Here is a 19,275-nt window from a genome sequence, read left to right on the forward strand (position 1 = left end):
TTTTTAAAATCTCTAATTTACACATTAAGTCAATTTTAAGGTCTAAGTGCTGATTATTTTCATTATTGGTTAAGCTGCTGAGTATTTTCTCGACTAATTACTCTATTAGTCATTTGTTCTATAAAATGTCACAAGATGGTAAATTAGTTTTTTCCTAAAGTCCAATTGCTTCATCAAAAACCCAATGGCATTTAGTTTACTGTCACAGAGTGGGAAAGAAATATGAAAATATTCACATTGAGGAAATTCTGAAATCAAACAATCAATTATCAAAATAGTTGGACATGAATTAATTAGTTGACAACTAATTCATTAAACAATTGATCCCTGCAGCTATAGCATTGTGAATGTACGCAAATAAACACAGAAAAACAAAACAGCAACAAATACTTGTGATTTTAGAATCTGCAGTCGCTAAATACTTTGTATTTTTACTTGATTAAAGGAATTCCAAAGTTAACTAACTATTACAATTGTTCTTGATTGATTTTTGATTTGCTGTTTTAGCACTATCTCATTTAAATCTTTTTTTTTTCTGGCAATTAATTGTGTTTTTTAGACAAAGGTTATGGCTTATTGACATTTGAGAGGTTGGGAATACTAATAAAGCTGGTGAACATTATTTTTCTGTCCAATCAAGTACAGCTATCTTATTGGTTAAACTCAAGAAAAGTCTCTCATACCTGAGCCTGACCACTGACCTGTACATGTATACATATAGGTCTCTGCCTTTATATTACATTCATACGGCACAGAAACTACACGCTATAATTTATGTATATTACGGGCCCTGCAATAAGATGCAACCAAAAGAAAGCCTAATGTGAATGAGTGTGAAAGAGCAATTTAAGGGTAGATGCCTGTGCCAGTGCCAGGGGCTATACAAGATTTGCATGCTAATCATTCTAATAATAATGTAATGCCCAGAGCACTTTGAGCAAATTGCGAACCATTGGTCATAGAAGGAAGCTTATCTCACCGAGAACATGACACAAATATAGGTTAACATTTGAATGATTCCTGGTAATTCACGGACCTGTCAGTAGCCTGGCTCACCTCAATTAGAAATGCTCCACAACAGCTTGTTCTTGACTTTACTTTACTGGAAAAGGCGAGCTCAGAGTGCCACACGCCCCTGAATGTCCTTAAATGTGAGCGAAAAATATCACCATATCCGAATAATTACACCAAAACGCGCCATGTTAGTTAAAATAAAAATAAAATACACAAGTTTGACTCAAAGTTGTCAAACGCCGCTCCGACCAAAAACAGCCAATAGGAACTTCCGTTTAATCTGCATGCGCCGCTGTTAGGACAGTTCTGATTGGACAATGTGCTCAGCGCTGCCCGCTATCAGCCAATGAGAGCTTTCTAACAAGACGCGTCACCGTGTTTACCCGGAAATGAGCGTCTCCGGCAACAACTGCGGTCAAAATCTTTATTTGTATCGATTTTTAAGCGTTTTTATTTTAGTAAAATAATAAACCACAGTATACTATAGATGTAAAGTTTAGACTCGCAATGTACAGCGGACTCTTGCCCAAAGGCATAACCGAAGACGACCTCAGTCCAGATGAGGAGGCTGAGCAGCAGGAGGACGTGGAGGAGAGAAGGGAGGGTGAGAAGGGCTCTGCTGAAAATTTGAGCTCTGCGGCGGAAAACACAAGTCCGGTGCTGGAGACACAGTCGACTTACAATGCCGGTGATGCAGACAGTGATTCTCCGACATGCAGCATGCCTGGTATATCCCAGGAAGCGTGGCAAGTATGTTGTTTTTGTATACATGAGCTAAACTTAGCGGTTATTTTCTGAGCTGCATCCGAGCTGCTGTGGTTGTGGTGCTGCCTGTACTTGTAGAAGTGAGCCTAACTATCAAAGTTACATTATTAACATTTGCCATTGCTGCAGTATCCCCAGCCCTGCTTGAACTTGAGCTAACAGCTAACTTGAAGTGATTAACGAGAGGCTGTGAAGCCCTGTTAGACTGTGTGTGTATCACAACATTGTATGTGTGCAGCAGAAATAAATCAAGGACTGTGATGTTGTGAATTCAGTCTGTGTGTGTATTTAAGAAATTCCAGGATCTACGAAGGAAGAAAGATGACATTAAGATGATGAAGATCCCCGGGAGAAGAAAAAGAAGGCGGCACAAGAAAGGTAGCAGTGATGCTACAGTAGAAATTCAATTCTGGGTATTTTTTTGTACCTGTGTTGTTAAAAAAAACATCTAACTTAATATCTGGGACATAAGAAAAGACAAGACAAGACAAGATGAATAATACCAACCCTGCCCATGATAGAAACTTAGGTAATCACCTTGTATATGTTTTTTTTTCATGACCAGTACTAATACTGATTATTAATAATCAAGGAGAGCAATAACCAATAAGTGGAACAATACAAATTTTACAGTAAAGGTGTCAAAATGTAGAAGAACACAAAGTTGAACACCTAACTTCTTTAACAAGGCTTTGCATAGTGACACTCTACAAATGTTTAATTAGAAACTAACCTTTTCCCCAATCATCCTGCAGTGTTGATAAGCCATTACTCATGACGTGTACACAGTCAGATAGTGCTGTGAGTGGAACATCGCTGAAGACCACAGAGCGACTACAGATAGAGTTCATTTTACAAGAAATCCGTTTAGAAAAGAGAGAGAACAATACATATAATCAGAAAAATCCTGAATATTAGATCACATAATCAGTCGACCTCTACTACTGATACACCGGGTATGCTTTGAAACGTTTGTTTGTGTGTTGCTAATATGTATCAAAGTATTTTACAAACCTTTAACTGTGTCTTTCATGTCAATTAACAGGAACAGAGAGTGAAGAACCTGCAGAGACGAGGTACAAGCACATTGCAAAGGCCACATGGGGCAGTTTATATTTAATAGCTGACTATAAATAAGAAACTAAAGTGGGACACATTTCTACTGCTAATTGTCAAAAGGTTGTGTACAGCCAAGTGTTGGTAGTAAATGTGCAGCGAAAAGTATAGACTGCAAGGGAAACAAAGCCTGTATATGCAACACGTCTTGGCAGATGGCTCTGAGATCTCATCAGGTGAATGTTTACACCAAACACGTCAGATTCTTCACATTTTCACATAATGATAGCAAGTTCAGTTTCATACCTTTAGAGAATCTAGTGGTTACCTGACCAATAGTATGCTTTGTATATGGTTGATTCAAAATACATAGTGTTTGTGTTTTGCAGGGAACATAAAAAAACAGTGATGATTATTGTTACATCCTCTATATATTAGCAAGTTTTAATTATCAACCAGTAAACTTCCTTCTGTAAACTCTTTCACAGAATGCTGATACAGTTAGGTATGAAAACGTAGATCTGGTTTCTGCATTTGGTAAAAAAAATCGGAGTCCAATTATAAGACGAACATTGAATGGAACTACTAAACATACTTAGCCTCATTATAATGCTGCTCTACGTGTTATGAACCTTAGCAGATGTTTTGTCTGTCAGCAGAGAGCGTCAGGAGGAGCGGGAGAAGCACTGGGATGAGCTGCAGCAGTATTTTGGTGTAAATGATCGATTTCATCCCCCTGCATGTTCCAAACCTCCTCCGAAGGTAACAAAGACTGCCTTCCAACTTATCTTCTGAGGTTTAATACTGTGTCTGTCGTCGCCGTTTCTAACACCTTCACATCCTTTGTGTTTCTGTGCCACTGTATCTCCTCATTGTTTTATGTGATATGACATATGGATTAGAAGAATCGTTGTGGTAACTCAACCTGACACTGAGAAGAATATTAGGGATTATGTTCAGCTACGTTTAGTGATAAGATTAGGGTGAATCTCCTTTCTAGTGTGGTTAAGATTAAAGTGAGATGTAGGTTTTCTCTGCTAAAGCCTAATGGAAATCTAAATGTTGCTCGACAAAAGAAGACAGCGTTAGACTACCTGGTGCAGCTTCTGTAATTGCAGCCAGGACATTTAAATTAATGGCTCGGTAATAGATAGCAATGTGCTGCTCCTTCTGTGGAATTCATAATTTACAAAATTAAAACTAAACTTTTATCCTCTCACATACATTTCTGCACTTGAAGATGAATGAACATTTTATGCAAAGGCTTGCAAATTGCCAATGAAGCAAAATATTTGCAAGCTTGATGAACGTTATAAGTGACCCAGTGAATGGGAACTGTTCTCATTCCAATTTGAAATCCTTTTAATGATTATTTTGGAGTATTTTGTGCTTAATTTATCTCAAAGCAGCATAAAATTGAGTTTTTGCTGATTTTAGCCTCATTTTGAATAGGCCAACTATGAAGGGATAAAAGAAATGATTAACAAGCTGAATGAAACAGAACTTGTCACATCAACATAATGAGAGCCTCCTTCATCCCTCAAATGCAGATCCTTGTAATTAATATATTTTTTTTTTATTCTGGCAAGTCTTTCACACAATCATTTGAGGAAAAACTATATCATAGCTGCCAGATGCCATTATACATCTGCCAACAGCATTTCTTCAGTGACCTTAAAAAATTCTAATAGCATAAACGATGATGGTCTGTCAGTTTGTTTGTGAGATGCAGCAGACGATAATTGAGATCACGAGTCAGGTTGTATCAGTGTCAGCTCCAGTATGTATGCAGAATAATAGAGCATGCTAAGGCAAGGTGAATCAACTAAAGTTATAGAGAAAATAGTTTTACTGAAATAATTACTCTGGTTTTAAACCTGATGCTATTGTCCCTGTTCTTTTACAGTGAGTCAACAATACATCAGAGGGGACACATTAATAATTACAGCCTCTTTCCAGTGTATCTTTTTACCATGATGAAATTTTGGGGGCTGAAGAAATCTGGTGCTCGGATTCCTCAGATAGTCTCATCACAGCAGAACTGCCTTGCCATCAGTAACCGGGGGCTTCTCCGCACCCCCCTCTGCTTAGGCCTGTAATGGAAATGTGTAATTAAAGAGTCACATTTATGTTTGGTAATCTCCTGTAGCATTTCTAAGATTTCCCCACTAATATCCAATCAAAAAGGTTTTCATTTGTGAAGCAAAATCTACATATTTGTAGTAATGGCAATCATATTAAAAATAAGGCCCTGAGGACTTTTGAAGTTACTCTTTGATTTTTTTTTTCTCGCTACCCCATTTCAAAAAAAAAAAAAAAAAATCTGAATTTTTTTTCCCTCTTCTGCAGTCCGGCCTAGAAAAGAGCATAGAGAGGGCCATAGCTGAAGGGGACATTGCAAAGGCGGAGGAGATGAGCGACAGACTCGCCACTCGAGAGGTACGTTGTGCTGATAAGAGATCTTTGGGGTGCTCCTGCTGTGACAAATCAGGCTAATGGATCCGTGGCCATTTCTGCTGCAAAGACATAGAGGAACAAAAACACACGCAGACATCCACCATTCAGTCCTGCAGCCCTTTTCCATTGAGTTAATGGAAAGCCCTCCCCTTAGTTTTGAAGTGCTGCAGTGTCTAAAGGACTTTTGGCTCTGCTTTTTAATGAAGGGTACATTGCTTTCAAGCCAACTGTTAAATCATTCTCCAGGTAAGAGTTTCATACCTTTGAAGTGTACATGTCCCTAAATGCAGTGCCTGAAGTTTTGTAACTAACCGCCTTGGCAGGCATCAAGGATCAAGTGGTTTGAAACTAATTTAGCATAAAATGTAGCCCACACACACATATAATTGTGGTTAAAAAGACATACAGCCGCGGTGTTACTTCTCCACTGGGGGAATTGCTGCACTTGAAGCATCAAAGTTAAACTTCTTTGTTTTATGATGCATGTTGCTTACAGCATCACATAAGCTTTTTCATTTTATAATAGTGGCAACAGAAAGATGGGACATACTGCAGGCTCAGGTTTTATTGTCGGTCAAGGCTTTCAGTAGAGTAGGAGGGGCCACTGGTTCCAGAAATATTTTTTACTCTGAAATTCCTTTTCACTTTTGTCTGTTAATGATATGTTCAGTTTTGCTCAACATAAAAACACAAGCATCTGTCCTATCATGTCATAATCCTGTAAGTTAGACTTTGGTCACCGGTTTAAGTTATTTTAATTTTTGTGTAGCGGACAGCTCTACTGAAGTACCCATAAGTCATCATTGCTTTGGAGAAGAAGCAAATCAGAGGCGCAAATTCATTTGAAGGCTTTGCCATTGTAGTTGTGAACAAAGCAGCGCGCACTAGTTTAGTTCGTCCAAAACCGTGTATCTAAAAATAACTCATTTAGGCAATAGTTCAACATCTTGGGCATAAACTTCAAATAAATGCATAAATTTACTTGGGAAAATCAAAACCACTCATGTCTGCATGCTAAATGTGAAGCTAAAGGCAGCAGTCTTAGTAAGCTTAGTTAAGCACAAAGACTGCAAACAGCTAACCTGTTCTAACCTTTACATTGGTTGCCTGGCAACTGGTCCCAGCACTGTGATTGGCTGTTTCTCACCGAAATTCACCTTTGAGTTGTAGCCAACTTCTCTTCTTACGTTTTTATGTCCTTTTATGTCACCTTTTGTGCTTTTTTTTTTTCTCTTTAGAAAGAGTTGTTAATCTTTGATCTGTTTTGAGGAGTCATTTGGGAGTTAATGGGGAGTCGTGTAACAATATCTGAGAGAATAATTAACGGTAGTTTACTTGTAGAACCAGCAGCGCTTGAAATAGTTGCCCCTGTTTTTGCTTTTGCAATAACACTGCAATGATGAATCAGAAATCAAGAAAAGATATTTAGCTTGTAATGGCATCATAGACTGTAAATAATAGTCTGAAATGTGCGCTTTCATAATATTTAATCGGTACATGTTTTCCTCTTAAATGTCACCCTCTTAAATGTGTATGTTGGCTCTGTGCTTAAAGTGGGGAAAAAAGCAGTTGTACTATTCATTGAATTGGCATTACATATGTGCCCCGGTATCTGTAGTGTGTAATAGACGTTGATGTGCAGCATCAGAGCCCTTTCATATTCCCATCTTAACTGCTAGCAGAGTGGTCAAATATGGAGGAGTTAAATGTAAGCTCTTGTGAGTGGCACCTGCGCTGTACTTTCAGAAAGCCTCTTAGAGCGCTGGTGGATTGGTTTTAGTCTGAGCTGAGGTTCTCGCCTCCCTGGCACCTGCCTTGTGTCTTGCCAGAACGGTGATGGGACGTGACAGCAGTTTGGCAGCCGCAGCTCATTGTTTAGCAGTGATAACTTCATTTCAAGAGAGTATAGAAGTGACCATTTTGAAATCCCAAAAACCCGAGGTGATGCAAAGTTGTACATGTTTACTTTTGATCGCAAAGGAAGGCAGTCCTGTGTGTGGTAAGAGGACAAGAGATAGCAGCTAAAAGCCAAAAAGTCTAAAGGATTCTGAATCAGTTAGAAAGGATTATAGTATATCTTAAATGATGCAGCCTGTAATGCAGATAGCTTTAAGACCAACATGTTTGTTTACAGCGCTCCTGTTCACTTTTGACAGGAGCACTGTGACAAACATTTAGAGGATCAATAATCTCCACTGTGGCCAGAATCAATTTCAAGGTTATAATTGAGTGGCTCATTTGGTACGGAATGGCTTAGATGTTTAATTTGTTTACGGTCATAACACCAAGACATGATTGTGGCAGGCTTTTCACTGGAATGGTAGGAACAGGTTTTCTTCACAAAAAATGCAAAAGCATTCCGACAGCTGTGAAGAACTAAAGAGGCCTGTTTGTCCCTCTAGGCATTGTTTTGTAAAGAAAACGCTGGTACATGTTGGATGACAATGTTTCAGTGTATTTTCATCCTCAATCTAACGGATTCCCACTTATCTCCTCAAAGCAAAGGGAAATGGGAGGAAGATAGAGAGCTTGCTGTCAGAATCCCTTCTTTTATAAGACGAAAATGTTTGTTTCTTCTGTTTTGAGCTCCCTCAAATCAATTAATGATTTCCATTTGCTCCACTTTCTTTTCTTTTTTTAATCTGAACATTAAAACAATTTGGTACAAACCTGTTTTGAAGGCTCCTTACAAATTCTAAGATACGTGCTCTTTCATCTGTCAAACTTCTGAGACGTGCTGCTTGGATATTGCAGGTTGAGGTTTTTTATTCTCATTACAGTTTTTAAATGTTTCCCAAGGCTGAACGTCTTTTGTTTTAGATTAATTCATGAAGACATGTTCGGTTTTTCAAGTGAAAGTACTAACGCCCCCAAAGATGGCGCAAAGAAATCACATCCCCTTTTAGGTAACAAAATATTATTAATGTCTACATTGCTTAGACAAAGCTCCCTAATGTATTTCTTTAAACTGTGCAGATAGGGTTTCTTTTCTCATAAAGATGTCTGTTGATCCTCCTCGGCACGTTTAGATTGCTTTTCACAAGCCTTAGAAGACACAAAATAATGTGAAAAGCTTCTTGCCTCTAAAGTAGTCCTAGTAGTTCAGTAGATTAAAAGGTGCAAGTCCTCCAATTAAGAAGACTGGGTCTCCATCCTTTGATTACTGCACATTATTTTACACTGCAGCAAGTTGCATGTGGGCTAATTAATTCTGTAATTAGCATAACATGGAGTGACTGACACATAACAGTATAAACGGCTCAAAGCCTGTCAGGAGGCTTGATAGCATCCAGCGGCTCATATTTGACAGACAGATTTTTCAGCTATTCCTGGTAAATGAGCCAAAAAGATGATTACTGATGAGTACTGCAGGATACTGTGGGGCTTCCCAAGTCTGTGGTTTGGTCTGTCAGTTATTAATTGGGCAGCGTTTGCCAGTAACATTTCTTTATTTCCCTCTGTGAATTTGAATCGGGCGTTAGATTTCTGGAAAAGCAGACTTACCAAAATATTTGGATCAAGCAAAGCACCTAAGTCATGTACTGAGATGTGCACTTCATTTGAAGAACAGGCTTCCATCTTGAATCCATTGCAGTTGTCATTAAGAAATTAGGTCAAAGCAAGTTAATTTTTTAAGGCAAGTAAGAGAGGTAATTTAGGGAAATGTACTCTTTTTCAAAAGCCACATTTTGCTATCACAAAGCGGCATCATCGGCATAGAGGTGTGGACTAGCCATTAGAAAGTTCGGGAATTTTTCATTCGGCTGGTCTTGTTAGTGCTGGTCTATTTTTGCCAAACCCGGCATTGTACATCCCACATGCAGACATTCAGTGGGTCACCTTAGCTGCAGTGACATGGTTGGAGAAATCCATAATAGCAGGCAGCAGTTGCCGTCACAACTGAACGTATCTATTGCAGTTCTTATCTAATACTTGTTAAAAGTACGTGTCATAGGAGGGGAGTGAGTGTTTTGTCATCGTCACCAACTTTGACTGTATCAGCCTTGTAACCTGTAAGGAATATATTAGTTGACAACAAGGCCAACAATCAAAATAATTTATTAAATACTCAACCTAGACAAACAGGTAGACATGGCTGTAAAGAAGAAAGGGAAAGGATGGAGGAGGAGGGAGCCGGAACCAGCACAGATCTAATCAGAGGAGCGCTATTACACAATACATCATTCATATGACCAGGTTGGATTACTTCATTCAAGCTACATATTGTTGCATCACAATACGTAGAATGAATGGCAAGTGTGTTGCAGTATTTCAGCAAAGCAGGCTATTAGGTGTCAGGTGATCATCACATTATCTCAGCTTAAATTTTTTCCTTTTTGCACATGCAAATTTCAGGAGGAAAGCCTTGTAGAATTAACACAAACAGCACAATTTAACTGATTGTGTGTATGTCTTTTGAAGAAACAAATGATATTTTTGATTGGTGCAGGTTTTGTCAGTTCAAATTTGGTGTGTCAAATTTGCCTAACAGCTAATTCCTAGGTTGCTTTTTGTTGCCTTTCCACCCCTGTCAACATGTATAACACACTCGTGATCGTCTAGATTTAATATCATTTGCATTGGAAGAATAAAGGCTCTAAGGTAGATCCCTGCGGGACACCTTACGTAACCACTCACACTCCTGGATCTGAAGGGGCGCCTTTTATGTCTACACACAAAATATGATTACTTAGGTATGATTTAAACTACAAAACTGGTAGTTTAACAAAGCTAACCACCTTAAATCAATTTAATCAAATTAGACAGTTTACTACATCAATAGTCTTATAAGGATGGATTAAAACTAAAAGATTTTCTGAGACTGCATTGGTGTTGCCACTGAAGGTTACAACTAAACATATAATGATCTTTGCAACCTAAACTGAGAAAATAAACTCAGCTCGACAAAATTTGCCTTGTCTACTTCAAGCTTTACAGTATTTTTTTGACACGCCAATCTTCTTTCTCGCAGTATTTCATTCAACATTATCCTTACAATAACTATTTGTTTTATAAAACAGAGCCACTGAGTTGCTTTAAAATTGTCAGTAGCTGTACTTTATATACTGTAAGTGGGTATATTTCTTGACAAAAGACCGTCATGCTGTGTTAGAGCTTACAGTTCCCCCGTAGCACTCATCACAGCTATTAGAGTGGCATTACCACTTCAAAACAGAAGCTCTCTATAGTCTCTCACAATAGGGGATGTCAAGTCCATTTCATGACTTCCAGGAGCTAAACAATATGTAAAATTAAAAAAAAGTGGTTGGATCGCTGCTGGCCTCGCTTGAACCAGCAGGAAAGAAACACACCTGTAAATGGTACCAAATACAAAGAAGCATGTTCTGTATGTTCTCAAATGTAGTTTTTCCTTTTAGGAGTAGAAAGATAGGCTCCAGGGAGGATCAGTATGTTTCAGACGTTTCTGGTGTTGAACTGTTTAGGCAGCTTTATACTATGAAGAGTATTGTCTTGTCTAGTTGGAACTGCCACCAAGTGTCTACTTTTTATGAAAATTGGAATTTTAAACAATTAGCAAATCACAAAGGCTGCAGTTTATCAGCGTTATGCAGTTCGTCTGACCCAGGGTTTAAACAGTCATGTCTTTGGTTGTTACAGATTCAGACTGTTCTTCTTGTGTGACAGTCGTGCTTTGGGTTGTCCTGTGGTAATGAATATCAAACTGCTTGACTAAAAAGAAATCTATCGCAATATCTGTAGCTAAATCATTCAGTCTTTCTGTAAGCCTTCACACAGCTCACACAGGGCAGTCTGAGTGGCCTTTTATTCACATTATTAGACTTTATTAGATTTTAAGTGTTGTGAATGTTTCCTGCAATAAGTTGACCTCATAGATGTATTGAGAACAATCAACCTTTAGCGTCCAACTCAGGTCTTTTTTGTCTGTGCAGAAACAAATGGAGTATAAATAAGATATTACAGAACTGAACCACAGTTTATTTACGAGTTGCTGTTGTGTTGGCTTCTTAAATGAATGCCTCAACAATATTTGTGTCACCCCAACAGCCTAATGTATGAGCGGTGCATTCCTGCAGTCTGGATGGACCTTTGGGGGTGGATTTTTCTTCCGACACCATTTTGACCAAGATTAACCTGATTAGTCAAAATGGTTCAAAATTGGTCTCTCCCAATAGTTAGATTGTACAATAATTAGCTATATGAATATGTATTAACTGGAGCCCTTTATGGCTTCTGTAGCTTTTGAACATGTGGATGGTTATAATATCCCTCATTATGTTCTAGCTCCTATTTCAATAGAAGCAGCAGCTGAAAGGAAAAGCCCCACTGTCCTTGAAATCTACCCTTTGGAAAGCCTCGCTTTAAATGCTGTGAAACAAAGGTGGCGCGGCATTTTGTCAGAGGAGACATGGTGGCTTAGTTGAAACAAAGAGCTGAACTAAGAGTGTTTCATGATATTTATGTTATTTAACACCTTTTTCTTCCCACCACCTTCTCCCTGCCATGCCCCGTGTTTGTAATCAAAAAATTAATGAGCAGGGCCTTTGTGAAGAGTGAGCTTTATCAGATCCTGACTTTCCCCGCCCCACATCAGAGAAGGAGTCTGACTCTGTCTCCCCTGCTCGCCCCCCCTCCGGGCCACCTCGCAGAGAGTTTAGGGAAACTCTCCTCTTTGTTCATTTTTCCTTCAGCATAAGCAATTTATCACTGAATGAACTTTTATTGTATCTCTGGATGACTCACATTAAATTTTCGCCCATTAATTTTGAAATGGATTTTGAAATGGGTACTAAGCTTTTATCAAATGCCTGGGAATCTCATTTGGATTATTGTATTTCATTAATTACTTGATAGACAAAGCATACTTTTCAATGTAGATTTGTGTGCTGTTTAATTAATTAGCATGTTTTCTCTTTTAATTAAAGCCATTTTTTTTTTTTAAATTAAAGCCCACAGCAAAACACATATATAATTTGTTTGTAATTAGGCCTTAATTGGTGGTAGTGGAAGCTTAGCACCCTCGGTTTCTTTTTTCATGATTGCCATTTTATTGCCAGTCACTCATTAATTAAACTGTTTTTTCTAATTAGCTTATAAAACTGTTGATGGCATATTATTGTAAGTGTGAGTTCAAAGCTTGCTAATAAGCCTACCCTACTCAGAAGAGGCAAGATAATGGAATGTGCACAAAGCAGGCGAACTTTCAGAGATTTTTTTTTTTTTTTTTTTGTCTACTCCCTAAAGATGACATGTCATGTGTATCTAGCATCAGATTACTAGAAAAGAAAATGGAGACATGGCTTTTCTTCTGTGCCTTCCCTGGAGTGGCTGTCTTTTTGCTTGCCATGTAATTCTGTTTGTCAAAGTGGAGGAAAGATTACAAAAAGCTCTTATAAGGCCGCCCCAAAGAGCACTGATAAACTTTTGTGGGAATATAGCAGCATGAAGGTGATATTTGGACTCGTAATAGAAACAAGCGTGTATGGTAATTGTTTGTCGTCTAATGCTGGTGTGTTCAATCAGCCATTGTTCAGGTAGTAAACAGACCCCAACACACCTGAGCAGGAAATATTGCACCGCACTGCCTTTATTTACCAGCAAGTTGACATGTTAAGATTTTACACACAAAGCTTATAAAATATGATGTATTTATACATGAAGCTGCTCCACAGTATATAAAATTATTACTTAAATGCTTCATTGATGAATACAGAATTAATAACCAACTGTTTTTAGAGGTAAATAATAATTTAATGCAACAAACATCTAAAGATTTTCTGCTTCTCGTTGTCTTAAATAACACAATCATTTTAGTGTTTGGACAAAATCAAATTAAGATATCCTTTTGGAAACTGTCTTGAGCAGCTTTCATTACTTGTTGACATGTTGCAGACCAATAAAGAGACGGCATAGACAACAGTGTGTTGGCTGATAATCTAGAAAGAATAATCCATAGTTGCAGGTATAGTTAAGATTGTTTCTGTTTCCTCCACTTCAGCAAACTACAGCAGAAAAATGCTGCTTAAACATAAATTCATCAAGTAAATAAGGAACATTCTTAGTACAGGAGTAAATTTACACTATTTTTATGGGGTGATTCTTCTACTTTCACTTTATTAGTTACTATTATTTTGATATTCAGTTTAATATTTGAGTCAGTCTTTAAACATAAATGGATTCTTCTGTCTTTCTTTGTCTTCCATGATAGTAAAAGGGACATCCTCGGGCTCTTGGACTTCCCAGTTATTCATATAAATAATCTGTAGATGAATCGGTGATGAACATAGCAGCCTGGTAGCACTTTTAACCCTGTTTGGTCACATCAGGTGATTCGAAGACTTCAGCTGTGCTTGATGGGCGTCTTTTGTGTTTGTTCCAGGCTCTCGCTTTACTTTAGAGATTTTAAAAATGGACTAACTGAATGAAACATTGTACTCCTCCCTTTTAAAAGCGATACGGGTGGTATTGATTGACCCTCTGATCCTTTGACCTTCCCAGTGTTGCTGCAACACCGAGGCTCTGCAGCCAGAGACACATTTTTCTCCCTCCTCCGCCTCAGTCCCAACAAATTATGCTGAAATAACACACAAGCTGCCTAATCTGATATTCATTCCTTTCTTATATAGCCCTGCTTTCCAAAGTTGACTAAGGCCACATTATTTAGGCATTAAGGTAGTGTGATAAGGGAATTAGGCTGGTCATTAATCGTTTACACGTCAAATGCAGCAGAGCAGCTCGGGGAGGTGATTTAGCGAGGCAAAGCCATATAGCCCTTGTTAATCCACCTCTCACACGTTTTAATTGGAAGAGGCTTCCTGGATAGGAAATTTATGAATGGGTTTAAGGCCATTTCTTCCTTAAAGCCATCATTTATTTCATATTGTTAATAGGAGCTTTAACACTTTATCCACATGGAGACGTATTTTTCTCATCTTTCATTCAGCTATTGTCTTTTTGCACTTGCTGTTTAATTGCCACAGTGTTTCCGTGATCCCTGTGCTACTCATTTATGAAACGCCTCGGAAATGATGCAATAAAACAGACACACACATGAAAACAAAGTGTGGAAATGTTATTAAGATGGATTCGGTATGTCTTGTGTATGGTCTACACAACAGCAATGCTTTTTTTTTTTGCTTTTTTTTTTGTATCAAGGCCCCATGTTTGGGTCTCCACTTGAATCTCCATGACGACCCAAACATGAATGAACAGAAAACGGTACTATTGACTTAACCCTCCTAGTGGCCTTAAGCTGCTGCTGCTGCAGTGCCAGCATTGTGCAGGATGAATTTTTTTGCCTTCAAATCTTCCAAAGGTCAGAGAATTAATCCTCTGAATAAACCTTGTTTTTAGCAGGGCTGTGCACAGGCCACACAGGAGAGAGAAACAAGGTGCAGAAACATGCCTGTGATGGACACTTAATTGTACATTAATATGTGGTGGAGTGGGAAGAATTGCCTTTTAGGAGCCACATAAACAAAGAATGCAGGAGGTTTCCTGTCTCCTGCCTTTATTCCTGCTTTGTACTTCCATTCTTATTTTTCACCAGCCTCTGATGTGAAAGGATTTGGCACTAAGATGCACACAAGGGGAGGGGGAAAAATCCTGAAAAGTGGATCAAAAAAGTAAATGAAAAATAATGTCATATTACTGAAAATATGAGAGGCTAATTTGTGCCGACTTTTTGCTAATTTTGTTCTCGCCACAGAAAGAGGAGCCGTCACCTGCTCGGCGCCACAGCGCTGACAGTGCCAGTGATCCATGAAATAAGCTGCCGCTGGCTTTGTTCAGATAAGAATGAACAAATCTGCACAATGTACTGCTCTCGGAATCTCATTTTCATACTTGCATGCAGGCTAAAAGAAATAAGCTGTTTGCAGGCTTGATTAATCAGACATTTGAGGGTTTTTTTTTGTCTCTTTGATCTGTTCTGTCTCCTAGGTAACTTGGTTGACATTAATGTTGAGCCCCAGTAAAGACAATCAGGGAGTGTAGACTAAACTGATAAAAAAAAAAAAAAGGAAAAAAAAATTAAAGACCTTTAATGCTTTAAATATAGGAAAGGCTATGTTGTGAATTTAAAAGAGGGGGAAATGAGGGGCATGGAAGTGGGTTTTAATTTTGCTTTTGGAATGTTGGGGAAGGCGTGTTTTCAAGACCTTTTGCATTTCAAATGCAACCCCACAGGAGAGCAGGTTAATGTGGGTAATCCTGGTGTAGGAAAAAAGAAAAAGCTCTGTCTGTAAATCTCCAAATGAAACCATTTAGCATCATGCAGTTTCGTTTGATTTGCTCCCAGAATGAGCCGCTGTTTTTTTTTCTTTTCTTTTTTTTTCTCCCCCCTACACCGAGAGCAGGAGCTGTTCTCGGATTTGTCAACAATTTAATAAACGTGTGCTTTATAATCTCCACGTGCATCGGAGCCACTCAATAGCATTTAGCACCTACACCGCTCCAACGAGGAGCCGGGAACACCCTGGAGTGGTTTTATCTGCTCGCAAATCAACTGCAAATGTGAGAGCAATCACTCGTTCTAACTCTCTTTAAGAGGAGAAAACATGATTTGAGGAATTTAAAACCTATAAAATGGCAAAGAACTGGAGAACTGTCATAGTATGTACGCTTCAGGTTATGCAGACGCTCTCACAAATCTTCCAGTGACTGTATAGATGAATGCCTTGAGGGCCCAGCCGGAGCCCAGTACTTGCAGCCAGCCGAAGCCCTTATCTTAAATCCAAGCAAAGTACCATTAATCTTTTTGAAAGACCTTTATGGCTTTTAATGTATCCCAAATTAGAACATTTTACACCCTTGGTTCCTGAAATATGGTGATAAAAAGCCTTTAGAGTTTAATTTTTCCTGCCTGCTCGCTCTGACCTGCTTAATCCCAGCATGCATTAGGAGATATTTTAGTTTCAGTCTTTCTAATAAAGTTTATCCCACTTAATTATAATTGAAACATTTTTTTTCCAGCAGGTCTTTTTTTTTTTTTCCTTCTTCTTCTTCAAGTGGCGCAGTGGTGGCACATTTCTTCATTACCTTAAGACTTTCTTTCCCCCCTGATTGTACTCTGAATATTACAGAGAATTACCCAAAGGTTTGGTGAAATTGTTCCAAGTTGTTTATCAAAGTTTGCCTTTGCTTGAATAATAAACCTATCTCAGGAGTGAAAGAGGAGGCAGGATTTTTCCCTTTGTTTCCTGTGCTTCTGTGTGACTGGGGTTATTGGGATTATTCTGCTTCACAATACACACATGTCTTCCCTGGGATTTGAATGTTTGCCTCTTGCAGTCACGGTCATTCTCTTCACTGCTGATTCCAGCGGCTGCCTGCGCTATTCCAAACAGAAAAGTCTCTTTTACATCGGCGACGAGCGAAAGAGACATTTCTGATACGTACGACAATTTTTGGAGACGGGAGAAAAAATGGCTAAACGCTTGACATTGTTTCTCTCGTCGCTTGTTTGTTTCGTTCGCACGTTAAACTTGAAAGAAGCAATCTGCGAGAAATGATGTGTGGGAGCGACTTCAAACAAAAGGCGAAATAGATTAGAACAATTTTAATAAAACAACACTGCTATAATTTGTGTAGCTATGGGGCATTTCACAAGAATAAAAACACACACATTTATACACTCGCACACATATTCACCGGTAATATTGCACTGTTGTCTTTACTTTCATTTTCACTGGCTCTTACCGCATAGAGGTGTTTGGGGCTGCAGAACACTTTAAAAAATCTCCGTCTCAACTAATGATTCTTTTCCCTATCAATTAATGTGACAGTTATTTTCCTCAGTTAACCACTAAATATGTCAGATGGCAGTGAAATGTGCTCATCACATTTTCCCAGAGTAACATTATTCAAGGAAATATTCACATCTGACAAATTTAAAATGTGAATTTTCACATTCTTAAATGATTGAAGATTGAAAATTATCATTTTATGTTCTGTCAAGTCAGAGATTTTGTAAGATACAGTCCGTGATTATCGAGAAAGATTGTTGATATTTCGCTAGTTAGCATATTTAGCTAGCTAGCATTAGCCAGATCAGCCATCCCTCCTGCTCCCCGTCCTCCTGCACTGTCCAGAACACGCTGGCGTAGAGTTGTGTGGATCGGCCTGTTTGTTTGTTTGCCATTTCCAGAGCTAGAGCTACGAACACTGGATTTTATTTCAGAACAGGCGGCTCTTTCGACCGCGAGAAGATGTTCGATTTGTCAACAAGTGTATTCGATTTGAATTGCTGACTCTACCTTTAAAGTTTTAGGCTCTTTACATGTTTACATTCGTCGTGCAGTGTTGTAACGGAGGCTCGAGATTCATTTGAAGGCATGACAGCGGCACAAACATAAAGAATTATATCCTGATGGTCTGACCTCTACAGAGCCCCGAGATGAGGAGTCAAAAGACAATAAGTCAGTCCAAGATGTTTGTAACATCATTCCTGCCAAGTACCGAGGAGATTTGTTTTAAAGGCACCGCGTGGCCATTTGGTCATTTACTTTTGTTCTGATTTCTGCACTTAGAAATATTCATAGAAGCTGTTATTGCATTTATTGAAACATTCCAACTGTTTCTAAACTGAATCAACAACGTTATTTATATATATATCATGAGAAATGTTCAGTTTATCACATTATTCATGCTGCATTATATCTTCCTCATTGATACTGGTATATATGATGTATGCTTTTGTGGTGAAGCAAATTAACACTGCATGTTTTTTGTGTGCTTTTTACTCCGTCTAAGGTATGCTGCATTTAATCACCAATCCTAATTTCTCCCATTGTCATGCAAAACTTGCTAAACTGGAGGACAGTACGGCATTCATGGTTCTGCTGTGGTGTGGAGGAGGCAGCGCAGGCAGCAGAGACAAGAAGAAGCCACCCTCACACATCAGTCAGAAAGGTTTTTTTTCTTGCCACAGACTGATTTCCATTCTCTAATGGGCCTCTCGTCTGTCTGCCTCTAAATAGATGGCTGTGAAAATCGCTCAAGCTGCTGATTGCCGTGACTTTGTGCAACGCAAACAGGAAGAGGAAGCTTTGAGGGCAGCGCAGAAAAGGAAGAAGCAAATAGCCTGGGGGTACGACGTCTCCTCTGTCCTCATGTTTATGTTTGCCATCATTTCTGCCATGTGTGACACTCTGGGTTCAAGTGCAGTAGTGATAGAGCCACTGAAGCCTGAATGAGCCGGACTCTGAATGATTACTCATGCAGTGATTGAAGTTGACAGCTAAAATGCATTCATATAAGGCCCAGTAATTTAATGTTTTTCTGTGTTGCAGGTTTGAGGCGAAGAAACGATGGGAAACCAAAAGCAACATGGGCTTCATGTGAGACACGGAAAGAAAAGAAGCAGGACTGTGATTTTTGTAGCTAATTTGATAAAAAAAATTGTGTTTTTTTTATAGAGAACTGATCGTGTTTCTTTTTATTCTTTTTGTATATTTTGAAGACTTTACACCAGCAGCATGTGAGGGGGGGAAGTCACGCTGTTGGCTGTGGGAAGGAAAAAAAAAAAAAAAACCCAATCCAGTGAGTACAAGAGAGAGAAAAAATGATGGAGCATTCAAATTAATTCCTAAGGCGCCCATTGGTGTCTGCATTGTGTTATTTTTCATTACATTTCAGTGATTTGAGCGTTCTGGCCCCCTTTTTTTCCCTTCAAATTAAATCTGGTGTACATTACTGGATGATGCGTTTATTTATTGCTGTAAAGTGGGTTAATCATGAAGGCGCTCCTTTCTTCTTCTGAGGAAGAGAAAGGAAAGATTAGGGCTCTAATGCAATGTACAGGATAATGTGCGATAGGATTTGGGAGTAGAAAATGAAATTTGGCTGCTGTAAACTGTTGTGAGCGGTCGTAAACTGGAAGTTTGAAACAGAGGCTTTGCTGTTGGCCCTCGCCCATGCTGGGAGACTTGCTATTGTTTGCGAGGCTGAACAAGAGCCGCGCGCTGTTTCTAGAAGCCTACACTCGCCGCTCATTGTGCGATG

General features: G+C 38.8%; 1 protein-coding gene across 2 annotated transcripts; it reads left to right on the forward strand.

Moving 5' to 3' along the window:
- The first annotated feature begins 1,390 nt into the window (after nucleotides 1–1,390).
- fam204a (family with sequence similarity 204 member A) lies at nucleotides 1,391–18,969 on the forward strand. 2 transcript variants are annotated; one of them, XM_008284621.1, is made up of 7 exons: nucleotides 1,391–1,764; nucleotides 2,073–2,157; nucleotides 2,825–2,855; nucleotides 3,492–3,597; nucleotides 5,185–5,274; nucleotides 18,252–18,361; nucleotides 18,564–18,969. In XM_008284621.1, the coding sequence occupies exons 1-7, from the start codon at nucleotides 1,522–1,524 to the stop codon at nucleotides 18,613–18,615; spliced, it is 717 nt and encodes a 238-aa protein (XP_008282843.1). In that variant the 5' UTR covers nucleotides 1,391–1,521; the 3' UTR covers nucleotides 18,616–18,969. The 2 variants fall into 2 exon arrangements, with proteins under 2 accessions (XP_008282843.1, XP_008282845.1); XM_008284623.1 differs by having other exon boundaries at nucleotides 3,495–3,597.
- Nucleotides 18,970–19,275: the final 306 nt, after the last annotated feature.

Source organism: Stegastes partitus, unplaced genomic scaffold (genome assembly GCF_000690725.1).
Source record: "Stegastes partitus isolate 25-593 unplaced genomic scaffold, Stegastes_partitus-1.0.2 Scaffold367, whole genome shotgun sequence".
NCBI lineage: Eukaryota > Metazoa > Chordata > Actinopteri > Pomacentridae > Stegastes > Stegastes partitus.